The 22820-nt window shown below is 44.2% G+C and overlaps 1 protein-coding gene across 1 annotated transcript in view; it reads right to left on the bottom strand.

The window, feature by feature from the left end:
- The window catches only part of GPATCH2 (G-patch domain containing 2), a 335139-nt gene that overhangs the window by 272756 nt on the left and 39563 nt on the right, over positions 1–22820 (bottom strand). The window contains exon 3 of the mRNA XM_030196023.1: positions 14357–14418. Within this exon, the coding sequence (XP_030051883.1) occupies positions 14357–14418 (62 nt within the window). The remainder of the gene's footprint in view (positions 1–14356; positions 14419–22820) is intronic.

The raw sequence follows: 22820 nt of genomic DNA, 5'->3' as shown, positions 1-22820 counted from the left end.
CCATTTTTATTGGACTAACTTAATACATTTTTAATTAGCTTTCAAAGGCAATACTACTACTACTACTAATCATTTCTATAGCGCTACTAGACGTAGCAGGTACTTTCTCTGTCCCTAGAGGGCTTACAATTTATTTTTGTACCTGGGGCAATGGAGGGTTAAGTGACTTGCCCAATACCTTCTCTTTCAGGTCACTTGAATAGTATATAAGTGAAAATATTAGATCATTCCATACTAACAGAATTTGTTCTGCAGGCATGAACTCTTAAAATTACGTAAGTTTGCATTTTAATGGTCTAACTACATTTAGATTAGATTTAGATGTATTATTTATAAACCACCCTTATCCAGGACGAGATACAATATAAACTCATAAAAATACATAAAACATACTAAACAGAACTTAACAAACAAAACCTAAACTGACTGACATCAAAGTTCATAGGCAAATGCCAAAATTTTCAAACTGCTAGCCTTATACTTAACTAGCAGAAACAGAGGCGGCCATGCACGAGGTGCCTCTTCAAATTACGCTTGAATGTCAACAAATGAGTCTCATGCTTCGGTCCAACTGGCAGTCGATTCCATAAAAAAGGCCCAGTGATCGAAAAGGACCCTTTCCTAGTCACATCCAGACAAAACGGATTCATAGCAGGTACAATTAAATTTCCAGCATTCATTTATCGTACCTGTCTTTGTGGAACATAATACTGAATAGCACTCTTCAAATACACAGTAGTATCAAAAAACAAAACATGATGAACCAATATCTGGAATTCAAATTTCTGCCTAAATGCAACTGGTAGCCATCCCAACCGTTTTGAGCAGAAACATGATCATATTTCGACAAACCAAAAACAAGGCGTACCGCTGAATTCTACACTATCTGCAGTGAGTGAACACAGGTTGCAGGTAACCCTAGGTATACAATATTACAGTAACCTAAACTAGTTAACACCATAGTCTCAACTACTCTCACTAAATCCATTGTTGGAAGCAAACGGCGCAATCTACTGAAAAGATGGTTTGGCTACTATATTGCTTATGTTGGCCTTTGTTTCTGTTGTGCTTTACTCCAACTACCGTGCAAGCAATTTACTAAAATATATAGATTGCCAGCAAAAAATAATCAAGGTGAATTCCAACCAAATATTCCCAAATAGCATTAAACCATAGACAATATAATTTAAAACAAAAATCCGTGTTCCCCACAATCAACAGACATTCTTCTACTACTACTATAAAGCGAATGCTACATACCTGTAGAAGGTATTCTCCGAGGACAGCAGGCTGATTGTTCTCACTGATGGGTGACGTCCACGGCAGCCCCTCCAATCGGAAACTTCACTAGCAAAGTCCTTTGCTAGTCCTCGCGCGGCCGTCTTCCCGCCCGAAACCGGCTCGAGCCGGCCAGTCCAGTATGTAGCAAGACAATACACTTCAAGGGAAGACACAACTCCAACGGGGAGGCGGGCGGGTTTGTGAGAACAATCAGCCTGCTGTCCTCGGAGAATACCTTCTACAGGTATGTAGCATTCGCTTTCTCCGAGGACAAGCAGGCTGCTTGTTCTCACTGATGGGGTATCCCTAGCCCCCAGGCTCACTCAAAACAATAATCATGGTCAATTGGGCCTCGCAACGGTGAGGACATAACTGAAATTGACCTAAAAAATTTACCAACTAACTGAGAGTGCAGCCTGGAACAGAACAAACAGGGCCCTCGGGGGGTGGAGTTGGATCCTAAAGCCCAAACAGGTTCTGAAGAACTGACTGCCCGAACCGACTGTCGCGTCGGGTATCCTGCTGCAGGCAGTAATGAGATGTGAATGTGTGGACGGATGACCACGTCGCAGCTTTGCAAATTTCTTCAATAGAGGCTGACTTCAAGTGGGCTACCGACGCAGCCATGGCTCTAACATTATGAGCCGTGACATGACCCTCAAGAGCCAGCCCCGCCTGGGCGTAAGTGAAGGAAATGCAATCTGCTAGCCAATTGGATAAGGTGCGTTTCCCTACAGCCACTCCCCTCCTATTGGGATCAAAAGAAACAAACAATTGGGCGGACTGTCTGTGGGGCTGTGTCCGCTCCAGGTAGAAGGCCAATGCTCTCTTGCAGTCCAATGTGTGCAGCTGACGTTCAGCAGGGCAGGAATGAGGACGGGGAAAGAATGTTGGCAAGACAATTGACTGGTTCAGATGGAACTCCGACACAACCTTTGGCAAGAACTTAGGGTGAGTGCGGAGGACTACTCTGTTATGATGAAATTTGGTATAAGGGGCCTGGGCTACCAGGCCTGAAGCTCACTGACTCTACGAGCTGAAGTAACTGCCACCAAGAAAATGACCTTCCAGGTCAAGTACTTCAGATGGCAGGAATTCAGTGGCTCAAAAGGAGGTTTCATCAGCTGGGTGAGAACGACATTGAGATCCCATGACACTGTAGGAGGCTTGACAGGGGGCTTTGACAAAAGCAAACCTCTCATGAAGCGAACAACTAAAGGCTGTCCTGAGATCGGCTTACCTTCCACATGGTAATGGTATGCACTGATTGCGCTAAGGTGAACTCTTACAGAGTTGGTCTTGAGACCAGACTCAGACAAGTGCAGAAGGTATTCAAGCAGGGTCTGTGTAAGGACAAGAGCGAGGAGCTAGGGCCTTGCTGTCACACCAGACGGCAAACCTCCTCCACAGAAAGAAGTAACTCCTCTTAGTGGAATCTTTCCTGGAAGCAAGCAAGACGCGGGAGACACCCTCTGACAGACCCAAAGAGGCAAAGTCTACGCTCTCAACATCCAGGCCGTGAGAGCCAGGGACCGGAGGCTGGGATGCAGAAGAGCCCCTTCGTCCTGCGTGATGAGGGTCGGAAAACACTCCAATCTCCACGGTTCTTCGGAGGATAACTCCAGAAGAAGAGGGAACCAGATCTGACGCGGCCAAAAGGAGCAATCAGAATCATGGTGCCTCGGTCTTGCTTGAGTTTCAACAAAGTCTTCCCCACCAGAGGAATGGGAGGATAAGCATACAGCAGGCCCTCCCCCCAATCCAGGAGGAAGGCATCCGATGCCAGTCTGCCGGGGGCCTGAAGCCTGGAACAGAACTGAGGGACTTTGTGGTTCACTCGAGATGCGAAGAGATCCACCAAGGGGGTGCCCCACGCTTGGAAGATCTGGCGCACCACTCTGGAGTTGAGCGACCACTCGTGAGGTTGCATAATCCGGCTCAGTCTGTCGGCCAGACTGTTGTTTACGCCTGCCAGATATGTGGCTTGGAGCACCATGCCGAGACGGCGAGCCCAGAGCCACATGCTGACGGCTTCCTGACACAGGGGGCGAGATCCGGTGCCCCCCTGCTTGTTGACATAGTACATGGCAACCTGGTTGTCTGTCTGAATTTGGATAATTTGATGGGACAGCTGATCTCTGAAAGCCTTCAGAGCGTTCCAGATCGCTCGCAACTCCAGGAGATTGATCTGTAGACCGCGTTCCTGGAGGGACCAGCTTCCTTGGGTGTGAAGCCCATCGACATGAGCTCCCCATCCCAGGAGAGACGCATCCGTTGTCAGCACTTTTTGTGGCTGAGGAATTTGGAAAGGACGTCCCAGAGTCAAATTGGACCAGATTGTCCACCAATACAGGGATTCGAGAAAACTCGTGGACAGGTGGATCACGTCTTCTAGACCCCCAGCAGCCTGATACCACTGGGAGGCTAGGGTCCATTGAGCAGATCTCATGTGAAGACGGGCCATGGGAGTCACATGAACTGTGGAGGCCATGTGGCCCAGCAATCTCAACATCTGCCGAGCTGTGATCTGCTGGGACGCTCGCACCCGCGAGACTAGGGACAATAAGTTGTTGGCCCTCGTCTCTGGGAGATAGGCGCGAGCCGTCCGAGAGTCCAGCAGAGCTCCTATGAATTCGAGTTTCTGCACTGGGAGAAGATGGGACTTTGGATAATTTATCACAAACCCCAGTAGCTCCAGGAGGCGAATAGTCATCTGCATGGACTGCAGGGCTCCTGCCTCGGATGTGTTCTTCACCAGCCAATCGTCGAGATATGGGAACACGTGCACCCCCAGCCTGCGAAGTGCCGCTGCTACCACAGCTAGGCACGTTGTGAACACCCTGGGCGCAGAGGCGAGCCCAAAGGGTAGCACACAGTACTGGAAGTGGCGTGTGCCCAACTGAAATCGCAGATACTGTCTGTGAGCTGGCAGTATCGTATGTGTGTGTAGGCATCCTTCAAGTCCAGAGAGCATAGCCAATCGTTTTGCTGAATCATGGGGAGAAGGGTGCCCAGGGAAAGCATCCTGAACTTTTCTTTTACGAGATATTTGTTCAGGGCCCTTAGGTCTAGGATGGGACGCATCCCCCCTGTTTTCTTTTCCACAAGGAAGTACCTGGAATAGAATCCCAGCCCTTCTTGCCCGGATGGCACGGGCTCGACCGCATTGGCGCTGAGAAGGGCGGAGAGTTCCTCTGCAAGTACCTGCTTGTGCTGGAAGCTGTAACACTGAGCTCCCGGTGGACAATTTGGAGGTTTTGAGGCCAAATTGAGGGTGTATCCTTGCCGGACTATTTGGAGAACCCACTGGTCGGAGGTTAGTAGAGGCCACCTTTGGTGAAAAGCTTTCAACCTCCCTCCTACCGGCAGGTCGCCCGGCACTGACACTTGGATGTCGGCTATGCTCTGCTGGAGCCAGTCAAAAGCTCGCCCCTTGCTTTTGCTGGGGAGCCGAGGGGCCTGGCTGAGGCGCACGCTGCTGACGAGAGCGAGCGCGCTGGGGCTTAGCCTGGGACGCAGGCTGTCGAGAAGGAGGATTGTACCTACGCTTACTAGAAGAGTAGGGAACAGTCTTCCTTCCCCCGAAAAATCTTCTACCTGTAGAGGTAGATGCTGAAGGCTGCCGGCGGGAGAACTTGTCGAATGCGGTGTCCCGCTGGTGGAGAGACTCTACCACCTGTTCGACTTTCTCTCCAAAAATGTTGTCCGCACGGCAAGGCGAGTCCGCAATCCGCTGCTGGAGTCTATTCTCCAGGTCGGCGGCACGCAGCCATGAGAGCCTGCGCATCACCACACCTTGAGCAGCGGCCCTGGACGCAACATCAAAGGTGTCATACACCCCTCTGGCCAGGAATTTTCTGCACGCCTTCAGCTGCCTGACCACCTCCTGAAAAGGCTTGGCTTGCTCAGGGGGAAGAGCATCAACCAAGCCCGCCAACTGCCGCACATTGTTCCGCATGTGTATGCTCGTGTAGAGCTGGTAAGACTGGATTTTGGCCACGAGCATAGAGGAATGGTAGGCCTTCCTCCCAAAGGAGTCTAAGGTTCTAGAGTCCTTGCCCGGAGGCGCCGAAGCATGCTCCCTAGAACTCTTAGCCTTCTTTAGGGCCAGATCCACAACTCCAGAATCATGAGGCAACTGGGTGCGCATCAGATCTGGGTCCCCATGGATCCGGTACTGGGACTCGATCTTCTTGGGGATGTGGGGATTAGTTAGAGGTTTTGTCCAGTTCGCAAGCAATGTCTTTTTTAGGACATGGTGCAAGGGAACAGTGGACGCTTCCTTAGGTGGAGAAGGATAGTCCAGGAGCTCAAACATTTCAGCCCTGGGCTCGTCCTCCACAACCACCGGGAAGGGGATGGCCGTAGACATCTCCCGGACAAAGGAAGCGAAAGACAGACTCTCAGGAGGAGAAAGCTGTCTTTCAGGAGAGGGAGTGGGATCAGAAGGAAGACCCTCAGACTCCTCGTCAGAGAAATATCTGGGGTCTTCTTCTTCCTCCCACGAGGCCTCACCCTCGGTGTCAGACACAAGTTCACGAACCTGTGTCTGCAACCTCGCCCGGCTCGACTCAGTGGAGCCACGTCCACGATGGGGGGCGTCGAGAGGTAGACTCCCTGGCCCGCATCGGCGAAGCTCCCTCCGCCGACGTAGTCGGGGAGCCCTCCTGGGAGGTGGCCGCAGTCGGCCACACGCGGTACCGACGTCGGGGACCTCACCCCGGGCGATGGGCCAGCCGGCGCCACGCTCGACGGTACCGGAGGCGCAAGCACCGCCGGTACCGGAGGGGTAGGGCGCAACAGCTCTCCCAGAATCTCTGGGAGAACGGCCCGGAGGCTCTCGTTCAGAGCGGCTGCAGAGAAAGGCAAAGAGGTCGATGCAGGCGTCGACGTCAGAACCTGTTCCGGGCGAGGAGGCTGTTCCGGGCTGTCCAGAGTGGAGCGCATCGACACCTCTTGAACAGAGGGTGAGCGGTCCTCTCGGTGCCGATGCCTGCTGGGTGCCGACTCCCTCGGCGACCCAGAGCTCTCGGTGCCGACGCGGGGAGGCGACCGGTGTCGATGCTTCTTCGATTTCTTCCGAAGCATGTCACCGGAGCTCCCCGGCACCGACGAGGAGGACGTAGAATCCAGCCGTCGCTTCCTCGGGGCCGAGGCCGAAGGAGGTCGGTCTCGGGGGGGCTGTACCGCAGGAGCCCTCAGGGTAGGAGGAGACCCACCCGAAGGCTCACCGCCACCAGCAGGGGAATGGACAGCCCTCACCTGCACTCCTGACGATGCACCACCGTCCGACGACATCAGCAGACGAGGGTCCCGGTACCACCGACGTCGATGCAGCTATCCGATGTCTCGGCACCGATGCAGAGGCCCGATGCCTCGATGCACTCGATGCAGGGGCGGCCGAGGAAGATTGTCTGGACGCTGACGACGTCGATGCACTCGAAGATCCCGGTGCCGATGCCGACGAAGAGCCCGAGAACAACACGTTCCACTGGGCTTCTCGCTACCTGAGTCCGCCTTTGAAGCAGGGAACACAGACTGCAGTTCTGAGGGCGGTGCTCGGCCCCCAGACACTGAAGACACGACGAGTGTCGATCAGTGAGCGAGATAACCCGGGCGCACTGGAAAAATCGCGCCGGCGAAATCAAAGTCCGAAATGACGGAAAAAGAGCACCAAAAAATTTGTAAGGGAGAAAATCTCGACCGAGGCCGAAAAGAGGCCTACCCCGACGACGAAAGAAAACTTATCGGGGCAAAAGCTGGAAGTACGGGGAGGATTAACACGAAACCCGGGGGGGGGGGGGGGGGTTTCCGGAGCACTTCCCGACACTTGAAAGACTTTTCCGAAGAAAAAACACGTCAAATAAATTTGGACGCGCGGAGGTCGACTTTCCGGGGCTCGACATGGCGGAAACACGACCGTACCAAGTGCGGACAAAAGAAGACTGGCTGGCTCGAGCCGGTTTCGGGCGGGAAGACGGCCCGCGCATGCGCGGTGCGCGCGGGGCGCGCGAGGACTAGCAAAGGACTTTGCTAGTGAAGTTTCCGATTGGAGGGGCTGCCGTGGACGTCACCCATCAGTGAGAACAAGCAGCCTGCTTGTCCTCGGAGAACTACTATAAATCACTTCTATAGCACTACCAGTCGTATGCAGCGCTTTACAGTTGAACATGAAGAAGACAGTCCCTGCTCAAATGAGCTTACAATCTAAATCAGGACAAACAGACAGGCCCAAAAAGGATAATGGAAGGACAGACAGAAGGACACATAAGGATAAGATAAAAGTTACAAGTCAGGAGTCGAAAGCAGCATCAAACATTCTCTCCCCTAATACATCATCCAAAACCCTCCTTAAATATATGAGCCTTCAAAAGTCATTAAAACTGGAGGTAGTTCTGCTCCCTATGCAAGGAATCTGGAAGTATATATTCCATAGGAACAGGCCAGCAGCCAACATCACGGTAACATGCCCCTCGCTGTCCCTGCAATATGCAAACTTGGCACTGCTAATTAACGAGCCTCATGAGACCATAGAGAGTACCCTGTCTCATACCAGTCCTGCAGTTTCCTTAAATATCAAGGTGCAAACTTTAAACCGGACCTGCTGTCATATTGGTAGACAATGTGGGGGATATATGCTAGCAAATCAACTTACTCCCATCAACAGGCATGCAGCTGCATTTTGGATCAACTGCAAAAGCCCAATTAAATGTCCAACCCTCCTAACACAAGTGTTTTCACTTTAAGGTGGAAGTCAAGCAAAGGCATATCAGATCTCAACAATCTTAGAGCCAAAACTTAAGGAAGTAGTTAGTAATGCTTTTTTAAACTTGCTCTGGTCCAAATAACTTTGAATGAAAATGAACACCAGGTCATGTATCAGAGAAGTCACTGAAATCGACACCTCATCTTCAGTCACCAAAGATAAGCAATCAGGAATAACCCTCTGACCCATCCAGAGAAGTTTAGTTTTCGAAACACTCAGGATCTACCCATCTTGCCCCATCCAATCCTATATGGCATGAATGAATAGTTTTTGTGACCTCAGATAGTTCTCCTATTGAAACAATAACTTCTGTTTGATTAATATAAAACAAAGATATTCTTTTCCACAAAATATAGAAAAAAGGATTCAACTTAACAAAACAGGAAAAGGCATAAGCACTGGCAAGTTAGATGCAAAGAATTAATAAGGAGGGCAAAAAGAGAATTTGAAAAGAAGTTTGCCATTGAGACAAAATTGATAAAAACAGCCTGTGAGGGAGTCAGTCAGACCATTAGATGATCAAGGTATAAAAGGGGCACTCAAGAAGGACAAGGGCATAGAGAGACTAAATGAAATCTTTGCTCCAGTCTATAATGAAGATTTAAAGGCGCTACTCAGGCCTGAAATGGTATTTAATTGTGACAATTCAGAGAATCTGAAACAAAACAAAAAAGAATTGGTGAACCTGGAAGATGTAGTAAGCCAAATCGATAAAGAATAAAGAGTAGCAAATCACCTGGACTGGGTAAAAATGTAAATTATGTCCATGTGGCAGCTTTAGTGTGGATCTGAAGTTTGTAATGGCAGTGGCTTTAGCTTGTAGCTGGTGAACACTTACAGTATGTGTTCTTGAGAGAGAGCATTCGTTTGAAGACAACAAAACATGATACAGTCAGCTATCCAACTGGACAACATGCACTTCACAACAGAAGCACCAATGTCAGCCAAATCAAAGGAAATGACAGCTGAGAGCACTTATGGTGATTTTGGTTGTGATAAAGACAGAAGTGCATTACTCTTCTTCAGTCCAAAGTATAGAAGCTGTCTCTCCTGGGTAGGCATGTGATTTTGAAAATAAGGTTGCTAGTACAATGATTTGGTTGAGATAAAAACATGAAACAACCTTCAGTAAGAATTTGCGAAACATACAGTACGCAAGGTAATATGGTTTGGGTAACAATGAGTGTAGGAAGTCTACTATCACTTCCGTGCAATGAGTCAGTGAGCTTCGAGCCATAGTGCATTAATTAAAACAAGGTCTCGCATCAAAAATCATAGAGGCATGTGACCCATAGATTTAAAAGAGCTCTCATACTAGCTGAGAAATCACTACATTGATGTTCCATGCAGAAGGTGGTTGGAGGAATGGAGGCTGAATGTTCATTAACTCTCTCACAGAAATGGATACAAAGAGGCAAGATGGAATTTGTTTTTTCTGCCTCACTGAGAGCAGTTGAAGTCTGATAACGTAGTGATCAAACCTGTTATCTAAAAGATGAAGCAAGAATCTGAGGGTAGTTGCAATGGAGGACTTATTATTAATTTGGTAGTTCTCATACCAGTGTGACAAATGGGACCATTTGTTTTGGTAAGATTGTTGTGTAGAGGGTCTGCAGAAGCCACTAAGATTTCTTGGACTTTGTCCATTACTGGTGGGTCTCCACGCTGCTAGAAAGAGCAACCTCAAGTTTGGATGTGTTTGCTCACAGCAGAAATTGTCAGCTACGTGGATTTGGTTCCAACTGAGACAGGTTGGTTAGGAGCTAGAGAGAGTAGACAAGGCAACCAGATCTGATAAGACCAATAAGGAGCTAAGAGGATAATGTCTGCTGCTTGAACAATCTTCTGAATGATCTTGGAAATCAGGAGAATGGGCGGAAAGATCAACATAAAATCTGATACACCATATGGCCCAGTAGTTTGAGGAAATATCTCCAGAGGACTGGACAGATGGCTGCTTAGCACCAGGATCAACTGGCAGGAATGTTTTGCTTAGGAAGTTACCAAATTCCAATGGATTCCAGAAACTGCATTGGAGTTAGATTGGATGTTTTCTCATTGATAAAGTCTGCAGGCAGTGAATGGTGGCTCTTACAGATAGAGCTGCCTGTTATGATCTGCCAATCATCAAAGTAAGTGAATACAAAAACTCCTGAGGGAAGATGGGCTGCTAGTATAGCAATATACTTTGTCAAAACCTGATGTGCTGAGATGAGGCAAGGAAAAGAATTGGTAATGATTATAGTTTCCTTGAAAGGTGAAGTCCAGATTTCTCCAATGAAGGGGATGCATCAGAATAAGTGTGACTGAGCAGGAACAAGATTGTGCAGACTGAATTCATCTAGATGTTTTTTCTTTATAAATGTTATCAACATGAGCTTCCATTATGACATGTTATTTTAACACTAACTCGTGCTATTTGAGCACAGGTACCATTTCATACAATGAAACCTAGTTACCAATAACCAGAGTAACAGTAAAATAACATCTTGATGATAATGCATCCCCTAAAGTCTCTTAAAATCTAGACTGGATATGAGTCCTCGGTTTTTGGGAAATGAAAAGATACTTGGGAGTGAAATCTTCTACTTTTCTGGAATGTGCTCTATAGTCCTACTGTCAGACATTTTTGGATAGCTGCTACAAGGTAACTGCAGCCAACTCTCCTATTTCCAACAAACATTAATAGAAATGGGATGTTCTGATGGAACTAACAACCAGAAGTTTATCTTGTAGCCTTGCTGAATTATTCTGAGGACTCATTCATCTGAAGTTACCTTGCCTAGGCTTCCTGGAAGTTAGCATAAATGACCCCCTACTGAAAGGTTGTGAAAAACGCAAACAGGCTTGACTGGATGAGGCAGAAGATACATTTGTTCTTTATTTTGCCTTTTATTTATTTATTCACTTATTTGCTGCAATTGTATCCCACATTTTCCCACCTCTTTGCAGGCTCAATGTGGCTTACATTATGCCGCCATTAATGGAATGAGAAGTACAGAGTATTATTACAATTAAGGTTCATAAAATATCAAGTAAAAGAAGTAAATAAATAAATAATTCAAATTAGGTATATGAGATCAGGATAAGGTATAACACACTAAACAGTTGAATGGGTTGCTGTAGCCATACAAATAAGGGTGGTATCTCTTGCAATGGTTCCCTTGATGGTAGCATTGTGATTGGTATTGTCTCTTTCTGAATGTGGAGTACCATTTGTATGAAGAGTAGACAATTCTCATACTGTTGAGCAATGATCATTTATTTGAGTGACTGTTTGTGGCCTTTTTTAATGAAATGATAATTGCCCAAACATGGCCAGGCAATGAAGAAAGTCTTCTCTCAGACCAGAGACTTGTAGTCATGCCATTTTTCATGCTCCCATGGCCACTAACAGTGTTTTCAGATGGGTTTAAGCTTGTTGAATCTAGGACTGCTACTAATGCAACATCTGTATTTGGTAGGTATGATTCAAGAATTTAGCATGGCCCCCTAGAAGATCTGTCGTCCTACTGTGTAAAGCATAATGGAGTCTAGGCTAGCCAGATTGGTGGCCTGAGATCTGGATCTCTTTGCTGTAAGTGCTGATTCCACAGCTACCAATTGATGATTTGTCATGTCTTGGTGCTGGCTGCACTCTGAATTTGATGTCTAGAAGTAGCAGGAGTGGAGAAGGGGTTCTGCCAAATTTCTGACTGCAGATTAAGCAGCACCAGGTCAACCAGTAATGTACTTGGTATCTTTGGTGCAACTGAGGCTCGAAAAATAGCCTAGAAATCCTGTTTCTCTTCTGTAATTACTGAAGTATCAAGGCATAGACACACCTGATGGTTTTCACACCCAATCTCCTTACATATTTGCAACAGAAATGCCTCAAGTCTTATTATGAAATAGATAGATGGTAAAATTATGCCTTACCTGATAATTTTCTTTCTTTAAGTCACAGCAGATGAATCCAGAAACTGGTGGGTTGTATCCATCTACCAGCAGGTGGACATAGAGACTGAAGGCAGTGATACCAGACAGGCAGCCTCTCCATCAGTTAGTATATCTCCATCTCCAGCTGTGGTCAGCAGCTTCTCACCAGCTCCTGGATTCAGTGATTTTAGGGGTATGGTGGCCAGTTGAGTCAGGGAGTGTTTGGCCCAGAAGGTCTTGGAGATGCAAGCCTTGTCATGTCGGGATCCTTTTCTACAGTTCTCTAAGGTAGGTGTAACCTTATGTACTGTGCCATCTTTTCTGCCGAAGGTTATTTCAGCATTTCATCTTAATCAGCCTCTATTCCTTCCTTCGTTTCGGATGGAGGATTACCTGATGACTTTTGCGACTCTTCGACTGTTGGATGCTAATTTTGGAGCAGCTGTGTTGTCTCGGGGAGCAGCAGCTTCCCACCCTATTTAGGGATTGCTTTGGTACATCCCACCAGTTTCTGGATTCATCTGCTTCACAAGCTAAGGAAGGTAAAATTATGCCCTACCTGATAATTTTCTTTCCTTTAGTCACAGATTAATCCAGGATCCCGCCCTGGTTTCATCTGCATTTTTCATTTTTGGGCGTTACACCATCCTCCACTAATGCCTCTGGGCATCTATCGCTACATTGCCACGCCGCAGTACGACGTTTCCTGCAGCGGGAACATCTTTTTACGGTTCCCACTGCCATATCCCCGGAGAACAGATTGCCAGATGGCGGAACAAGAGAAAAAAAACAATGTGCACTCACCACACGGTGCAAGACCAGAAGCGGAGCCTTCCAGCAGCAAGCCTGCCACCAAATAGGCTCAGCAGGTTCCACAAAGACTGTACGCACACAGGCACCAGGCTCCCATACACTCTCCTGCAGGCTTGTAAAGTGCTATCTCTTTTTTTGTGTGTGTGTGAGGAAGAGAACAGTTCAGCTCCAAACAAGCCATAGAATTACTGGGAGAAGGGGGATATCGGGGTGAGGCAGGAAACCGAACAAACAAGTATGTCCCTAAAGTTGGCTTCCATGATCTAACACCCCTGACTGGTAGCACTATAGAAATGATTTATAGTAGTAGTAGTAGTAACTGGCCATGGAGCCCAGGAGTACCCCGAAAATCACAGAATCCAGGAGCTGGTGAGAAGCCACCAACCACTAGCTGGAGATAGAGATATACTAACTGATGGTATCATTGTCTTCAGTTCTGTTTCTCTCTCTCCACCTGCTGGTAAACAGATACAACCCACCAGTTTCTGGATTCATCTGCTGCAGAGGCTAAGGAAAAATAGATATTAACCCCTCCCTCTTTTACAAGGCCCGCTAGCGGGGGGGGGGGGGGGGGAGGGTTAATATTATATAAACTCTCTACTAAGCCCTTCGATGAATGGATTATGTGAAGTATAATACAAGCATTCAGTAGTGCAGAATAGTAAAGTTGTTCACCAGTCTATCCTCACCTTTGAATCTAAATGATTCAACCCTCTGAAATCAATTACCAGGTCCTAATGATAGGATTTGTTGACTATACGCTTCTTACCCACTTTCCTGATTACTATACCAACAATGTGCACAACCACCAAGTCCTTAAGGGTAAAGATGTGCAATATTTCAATATTAGTCCTGAAGTCTAAGTTGTTTCTGAACTGAATAAAGATTGATCGTCATTATTTTTATAAAGAGAGGGAGAAAACTTCTTTGATGTGCAGCACTACTACACTTCTCTATAGAAAAGATAATCACAGAATGCCTCCTGGAACACTTAAAGAAGCTATCTAACCTGAAGATCAACTCAATTCCCTTGCCCAGATATGCAATGGAAAAATATGGAGACAGCTTATTTCTGTCTGTGAAAACCTAGGAGTCCATGATCTGCAAAGCCAAGAATGGGCAAACTTGATCTGACCTAGAGGCCTAGGAAAAGGTCAATAACCTACTAAAAGCAAACTCTTAAAGCTATGTCCACTTCAGTTCAGAACAACTCATGGAGAAACCAGAGTTGCAGTACAAAAGAGGTCAACTTAAAATGAAATGAAACAAAAACCACTACAAAAAAACAACAACAATGCTATGCATTTCTGTTCAGCAAAAGAGAATACCAGAAAACTAGAACACTAATACATACATACCAAATAGTATTTTCATTAAATCATAATTTTGGCTACTTTAATACAAGTGTCAGTATTTGCAAGAAAAGTGCAAAACTTGTACAAGATCGTTATGAAAACCATCTCTGATCATTAAGCAATACTTAAAGTAACTAAAGAAGAAAGTTAAATTAACCAAATTGTCGCTAATGCTAATGGACACTTTAAAGTATAGCAAATCAGGTAGGGATTTTTGGAGTACCTTGTCGGCCCTCATCATTGGTAAATAAACCAGCATCACTGCTGCTGATGCTGCTGGATTCACTGCAAAACAGGAAAAGAAAAAAATAGATTAGAAGGACAATTGATCTCTGTTTGAAAAATATTAGAAACACAGATGACAGAAGAGAAGAAGAAATTTTATATATTTATATACATATTTTGTTTTTACTTGCTCTAAAAATATGCTAGTTCCATTAACTATTGAGCATATTTTCGGCACATAAAACCACAGGAATCTAATAGGACCCTGACAGTAAGCCAGATGTAACTGCAACGAGGTGCCGACACAATTGATGCATTTTTATTATCTGCTTCCATCAAATGCTCACTGCTCCTTTCTTAGGCCGGCAATTCAGCTTGATCCCGGTACACCACTGCTCAATAAAATGGAAAAAAAAAATCTCAATCAAAAGCACTCTAAGCCTCCCTTCATCATATGAAATACAAAAAGAGCCTGTAGATGTTATTACATTTCAACATTTGCAAATAATCCTGCAGAAAATGCATTAAGAACTTGCCATAGCTATAACGTTCAGAAAAGAAAAAAAAAGTTTATAAGTAGATGATAAACCATTCAATCAAAGCAAGGGGTCACCCTGAGAAATACAAATATAATACCATAAGGGGAAAAAAAAACTGAAGAAATGCTGGGTTGTAATCTATTACAAGAGCAGATTTAAAAAAAAAAAAAAAGCAACATTTATCTAAATAAAAAAATTCAGGTGCTTAAGCACTGGATTAAAAAAAAAAAAGGAATGCTATCATGAGGCAATATATGAAAAGGTTTGTCTTATTTTACATTCCATGTTTTAGATATCAGATTTTATTCATGTATATACCTTCAAAAGTTCTATTTACAGAGTTGAAAAGGATGCTTATTAGTGTTTTAGTCATACTTTGTTATAAATTTGATTTTCATATGTATGTGTACAGAGTTACATTTTAACTCGCGCTAAAACAAACAATCTACAAAGGTCATAAAAATGAAAGCGACTTTCACATTAGGATTTTGGACATAATTGATAGGAGTTTTAATAAGAGGAAAAGTGAAATGGCTTTCTTCTGCAAAGAATATATAAATGAAATCATTAACCCCCTTGTTCACTAGTCACGCTAGCGGCTGCCACGCACCAATGCCGACAGCCTATTCAAAGTGAATGGGCTGTGTCAGCGTTAGCGCACAGCAGCCGCTAGTGTGGCTTAATAAACAAGGGGGTAAATAAGCATTCTTGATTATATTGGATTTTAGATATTTATATGTTTAGAATACGGTGGTGCCTGCTGTTTGAGGTGTTTATGTTTTATTGTAACCCACAAAGAATTTTATGATTTCCAGTACAAAAGAATGTTAAATATATACCTTTTTTTTGTTTTTAACCAAGAGATCTATCTAGCCCTCAGACATTTCTCTTGTACAGTTAACCCCTAGGTGTTGCTACAACAGTAGTAGCCTAATGGTTAGTGCAATAGCCCAAGAACCAGGAGAACTAGGTTTGATTCTCACTGCAGCTCCTTGTGACCTTTGGCAAGTCACTTGGGGCCAGTTTTTACAGCAGTGGGAAATAGGGCAGTAAATAGCTATGCAGTAATATTAAAATTAGCATGCGGCTATTTACTCCCTGTCAATTTGGCATGTGCTACTCACGCAGTAGCCCTGCTATGGCTTAGTAAAAGGGTCCCTTAACCCCCCCATTCCCCCAGGTACAAAATAAAGTACCTGTATATACAATATGTAAATCACTTTGAGCCCTGTTTACTAAGCCACAGTGTAGGTGTGCAAACTTTTGAGCACACAGCAAAAATTAGCGCACACTGCTAGACACACCCAAAGGAATATAATGGGTGTCTTTATTGTTAGCATGCCTATAGTAAACAGGGTCCTTTGATTATAACCACAGAAAGGAAGTATATCAAATCCCATCCCCTTTCCCTATATTAAATGAAAAGGCAACCAGAAAATTAGCTAGTCATCAACAGAATTTGTAATAGGGAAATTCTTTATTGTTCCATACTGTAAACATCTTATCTGGGAACAGGGAAGGAGAGAGCAATTTTCATCGGTTGTACCCAACATTTTTTTTAATAAACCAGTTTATTTTATATAAGAACTATATTTGTTTCGTCCCTCTCACAATCTTCAGTCAAAGTTTCCGTTTTAGCCAACAGGACCCAAGTCTATACTTCCTGCTAAGACATGTAGCTATAAGCCAGCATTTCCCACTATTTATATATTATTATTAAGGGAAAATACTATCATGCAATTAAGTGAAGGAAGGGGGGAAAAAAGGGACAGAGGAAAGAAAGAAAGCTAAATTGCTAATCTATAACAGATTTTTGGTTTTAGACAATAGGAGGATCAGTCACATGTGAGCCAATGGTACTAAAGGTGAGCATCCTCCAGAACTTTTGGGAAAGGTTTAGAAAACTATTTCCAGGCAGAAGTGGCATTTCTTGTGCAGTCTTCAGTCTCATATTTAGCCAAAGCACAGAATCTCCTCTAGAAGAGGGAGATTATGTGGGAATGAACACCCTGCCATGCTCTCTTTGGCAACACAGAAAAGCACAAAAGGGCGGTTTTTCAGAACTCTGACACGGCATTTGGGAGCGTCTGGTACAATGTGCTTTTCAAAGTCTTCTACGAATACTTGTTTTTGACCCCTGAGGCAAGCACTATTGAGTGCCAAAACACAGCCCCGTGTCAGTTCTGAAGGCCCTTTTGTGCTTTTCTGTGTTGCTTTGCTTTGTGTACTTTTAGACCCTCTTTTTTGCTGTCTGGCATGCTCTCTTTGGCACAATACAAGTATTACAGTGAGCATTAGTAGAAATTTTGAGAGACAGAACATATTTTACATTACCCTGGCTTCGAAGTGAGGTTCACTACTGTCATGGTATGCGCAAAACTAACCATGTGGAGACATTGCCCCCGCCACTTGTCACTGGTTAACAGCTTTGCTTTCTCCAAAGACAAACAAGATAACCAGTCACATGTGTGGAAATATCTAGCTAAAGAAAAAAGAAAAGAAAAGGAAGAAGAAAACCAAAGCCATCACCAGCTTAAAAAAAATAAACATATTTTTGTTAGGAAAATAACTCCTTTTATTCAAAAACAGAAAAGAAGGTAACCTGAAAGAAAATAGGTCCAAAAAGGGAATAGGGACTCTAAACCTTATACAGGTCCTGGAGGATAGACTGATCAAACATATGTCATAACAGGAATCACTGTCCAAGCAGAAATTAGTAAACATTTATACTGAACTCCATGTCATAAACTTGCACGTCACCTTTTTTTTCTCTGCATCAGTTCAAAAGAAAAAGAACAGGGCCAAACGCTGGCCTGAACCCCAAGAAATGAGATACAAAAAATGATTTAAAAAAAATGCAGTCTGGAATCAAACACTCATAAAAGATGTATACTTGAAGTTAAAAAAAAAAAGAAAAAAAATTATACAAAGAGGGAAAAGGAGAGGAGGGTACCGGAAAGATGTGTTCACATGCAGGCAGACTATGGGACCCTTTTTATTAAAGTGCAGTGGGTTTTGCAGTTACCACAAAACTTAACTATGGTAACTGCAAAGCCTTTGAAGTAAACGCAGGGGTTGTAAGAAGATTGCATGTGAGCAACCGTGCTATTTGACCCTGCATGTAAAGCAGCGAAGGGCCAAGCAGGTACAACAAACACTCAAACTGGCGTAAGGCAGAAGTGATCTGCCTCCTACCGCATCCCTGCCACCATTAGCACGTGGCTATTTGAAAAATTAACATGGGATCAGTTAATGAACAGTAATATCAGCTCGCTAGCTGGTTAATGTTTCCACACCCATTCTCCACCCCTGACAGGCCCCCTCCCCCCCCCAAAAAAAAAATCTTAAAAGGTAAATACCATGAACTTAGCACGAGCAGATGGCAAAACTAATGCAGAATGCTTTAGCATGCCCTACATTAAACCATTTTTGCTGCATTAGGCATGTGTTAGCACAGTGCGTGGAAAAATGGCCTGCGCTAGTGTAGGCGCGTGTTTCGGATGCGCGCACATCCATTTTTCAGCATGCCTGTAAAAGAGGCCTTTTTTGTGGGTCGAAAACGGAAGTGTGGCAAAATGAAAATTGGCACGCATCCATTTTGGGCCCAAAACCTTACCGCCACCCATTCACTTAGCAGTAAGGTCTCACGCGTTAACCGGGCAGTAAATCATCAGTGCGCGTACAATGCTGATTACCTCCCGTAAGTGCTGCGCGCCGGAAAATAAAATATATTTTCCGGCGTGTGTAGTGGACACACGTAAAAAATGAAATTACTGCCCGGGCCACGCGGTAGCTAGGCGGTAATTCTGAATTGGCGCGTAGGTGCCTACGTGGCTTAGTAAAAGGACACCTAAGTTAACTTTCTACAGTGAGTTACAGTAATCATAGTTGAACCTTTGGTGATTAAATCCCAAAGGTAGTATCAATTACATACTACCTTTGGATTTAATTAAATATATTTTTAATTCCTCAAAACATTTGCACTGATTCTGCATGCACTCGAAAAAAGGTGTAGCGTGTGTATAAAGAAAGAATACAAAATATTTTGAGGAATTAAACCTATATGTAATTAAATATGAAGGTATATATCCAGTTAAATTTGTTTGTTGTTTATCTACAATTTTACTGGGGTGGAAAACAAAAATTAGAATTTAATAGTTATACAAAAGGTACTACTAAACAGGAGCCTAACAAGATTGAAACCCTGCGCAGTAGTATCAAACTTGTACTAATTGAACCCCCTTTTTGTGCTTGTTACTCAACTTGAAAATAGTTCTGTTCTTCATATATTCTTGGGTACTGCACATGCCCACATCTTGTTAAAGACGGGAAATAAATTTTAAAACAAATAGATAACGTGGAAGGGCATTTTCGAAATAAACATCCAAGTTGTGACTTGGACATCTTTGCAAAATGTCGAAATCCGGGGGGGGGGGGGGGGGGGCGCAGAGAAAACCGTATTTACGAAACAAGATGGACGTCCATCTTTTGTTTCAAAAATACCGTTAGAGACGTCCAAATCCAAGGACGTCCTTAAATTTCGACGTCCCTAAACATGGACGTCTTTGATTTTTGGCGATTTTCAAAACCAAAGACGCCCATGTCAAAAATGTCCAAATGCAAGCCATTTGGACGTTGGAGGAGCCAGCATTTGTAGTGCACTGGTCCCCCTGATGTGCCAGAACACCAACCAGGCACCCTAGGGGGCACTGCAGTGGACTTCATAAAATGCTCCCAGGAACATAGATCCCCTACCTTGTGTGCTGAGTCCCCCAAAACCCACTACCCACAACTGTACACCACTACCATAGCCTTTATGGGTGAAGGGGGGCACCTAGATATGGGTACAGTGGGTTTGTGGTGGGTTTTGGAGGGCTCACTGTTTCCTCCACAAATGTAACAGGTGGGGAGGGGTATAGGCCTGGGTCTGCCCGTCTGAAGTGCACTGCAGTACCCACTAAAACTGCTCCTGGGACCTGCATGCGCTGTCATGGACCTGAATATGACATCTGAGGCTGGCACAAAATATTTTTAAAGATGTTTCTTGAGGGTGGGAGGGGGTTAGTGACCACTGGGGGAGTAACGGGAGAGCGTCCCCAATTCCGTCCGGTGGTCATCTGGTCATTTTGGGCACCATTTTGTGCCTTATTGGTAAAAAAAACAAGTCCTGGTGACAACATCCCAGTGTTCGTCAGGGACGTCCTTGCTTTTTTCAATTATGGGTCAAAGATGTCCAAGTGTTAGGCATGCCCAAGTCCCACCTTCGCTACGCCTCCGACACGCCCCCTTGAAATTTGGACGTACTTGCGATGGACTGCAGTTGGAGACGTCCAAAATCGGGTTTCGATTATACCGATTTGGATGTCTCTGGGAGATGGACGTCCATCTTCCGATTTATGTCGAAAGATGGATGTCCTTCTCTTTTGAAAATGAGCCTGATAGTTTCACAAATTTGTTGTAATACTGTATGATACAAAATTAAAAAGTAAAAATTAAAAAACAAAAAAATCATTGACATACAGGCATGATTTTGACTACATGAAATTAGACATGCTGTAGTCCAAACAATTCAGTTTAATTAAGTACCATTGAATTAGAATTTAGATGCCAAAATCTTTCTGAAAATTAATTTACAGACTTTTTTTTTTTTTTTAACTTGGATGGTCAACAGCACTGAACAAACACAAAATCCAAACATATGTTAAACATGATCAACTAGGCTCTGCAGCTGACATTACTTCCGTGAAGTTCCAAAATGATAACTTATACCTTTCCATGTTTGTCAGAACAGTACTTTGGAAGCAATTACCATTGTATTCCTACTGCCTCAACTGGATGGATGGGGCCTGCTACATAAGGTCATTTCTCCCACCATTTTTCTAAAAGCAAGCTCAGGTGTTTCTGAACTGTAAATTGGTCTTTGCTTTTCATAAATGATCTGTTCTAGGCAACCTGCAGATTTCTTTTGTTCCTACGATATACAAGCACAGGCAATACCTGGCTCATGTAAGCTCTGGTAACTTCTTGATGGATAGGGATAACTAGAGACACTAGCACAGAAGTTAGTAAAGGTGCACAAATCAATTACCTGGTATGATGCATTTGTCTAATAGATATAAAAATTTCAAAAGTACTGCATACTTTTAAAAAGAGAACTGCTGTAATTGTTAACAATTAAACAGAAACTACAAAAAAAAAAAAAAAGGATATGTGGAGGGACATTTTTGATATGTCTAAATCCAAATTTGGACGTTTTGCTAAAAACATCCAAAAATCAAGTGGCGAACATAGGGCTTTTTAAACCAGAAAAAAGTCTATTTTTTTGTTTCAAAAAAGGTTATTTCCTAGATGTTTTGTGCTCAGTGTATTTTTCTTTTGTGACATTATCAAAAAACAAACGTCCAAGGGAAAAATGCACAAACACATGCCACTGGGATGTATGGTGGTGGGGGGGGGGGGGGGGACAGCATTCTTAGTACACTGACCACAAAGACATCCCAGCAGAGCAATTGGGCATCCTAGGGGGCACTGCAGTGGACCACATAAAAGGTCCCGGGCACACATCATCATTACCCCCCTATATATTGTATGGTGAACCCTTCAAAACCCACCCCAAACCTACTATTCCCAACTGTACATCACTACAATATCCCTTATGGCTGCAGGTGTCACCTATATGTGGTTACAGTAGGGTTTTTGGTGGGTTTTGGACAGCTCACACTTTCCACCACAAGTGTAACTGGGATATGGACCAGAGTTCTCTTCTCTAGACTGCACTGCACTGACCACTAGGCTACACCAGGGACCTGCTTGCTGCTCTAATAGGCCTGGTCATAACATCTGAAGCTGACAGAGGCTGGTATATACTGTTTCTTTCACATCTTTGGGGGGTGGGGGTCCAGTGACCACTGGGGGAGTAAAGGGGACGATCATATCTTAATCCCTCCAGTGGTCACTTGGGACACCTTTTAGTGACTTAGCCATGACCAAAACAGGTCTAGACCAAAACATGTTTTAGCCTTGGACGTTTTTGCTTTGTTCCATTATGGTAGAAATAATCCATATGCCGCTTGGTGCCAATTTTTGGATGTTTTTCTGTTTCAAAAATGAGCCCCATCATCACAGTTAAAATATTTGTAAGCATATCTGTTTAAGAGGTTATAAGAACATTAAAAAAATAATGGGTCAGACAAAAAGGTCCATTTAGGCCAGTTCAGGTCACAAACACATGGCAGAATCAAGCAGTGGTCTTCACTAGGCCTACCTTATAGGCTTTACCTCCAGGCATTAATCCAAATCTTTTTTTAAACACACTACACTAATTGCTATATGCTAGGAGAAAAAAATATTCTCATTTCTTTTAAATGTATTACTGCTCATAGTCTTAGTGACAAAGTGCTGGATCTACACCCCCTGATGTTAGATTTTGTTGGCTGTCACAGAGACATGGTTTAATGTCTCCTATGAACAGGACACAACCATACCAGGTTATAATATTTTTAGAAAGGATAGAGCAGGCCAAAAAGTAGCAGTACAATATATGAAAAAAAATATAAAAGCAGCTGAAATTCAGGGCAACTGGGGAAAGAATGAAGAGCTATGAAGATCATATTGGAGAGAGAAGATGGACTCTTTGTTCACAAGGGTGTCCTCTACAGACCCCCAACGCAAACGGAAAATCTGAACAAAGATCTGGTTATAGGCTGGGAATGCAAGGGGAGGTGCTGTTGGGAGATTTCAACCTGCCAGACATAGATTGTAGTGTTCCATCTGCAGAATCAGAAAGTAGAGAGAGGATGTCTTTCAAAGTGCTCTTCTCAGACAAATGGTGACAGAACCCACCAAAAAAAGGGTGACACAGGATCGGTCATAAATGGGGAAAACGTATCTGCCAGTTTTTCCTGAATGGTTCATTCTAGGTCC

Source organism: Microcaecilia unicolor, chromosome 3, assembly GCF_901765095.1.
Source record: "Microcaecilia unicolor chromosome 3, aMicUni1.1, whole genome shotgun sequence".
Taxonomy (NCBI): domain Eukaryota; kingdom Metazoa; phylum Chordata; class Amphibia; order Gymnophiona; family Siphonopidae; genus Microcaecilia; species Microcaecilia unicolor.
The sequence above is the reverse complement of the archived record's forward strand: the minus strand, read 5'-3'. Positions and strand labels throughout refer to the sequence as shown.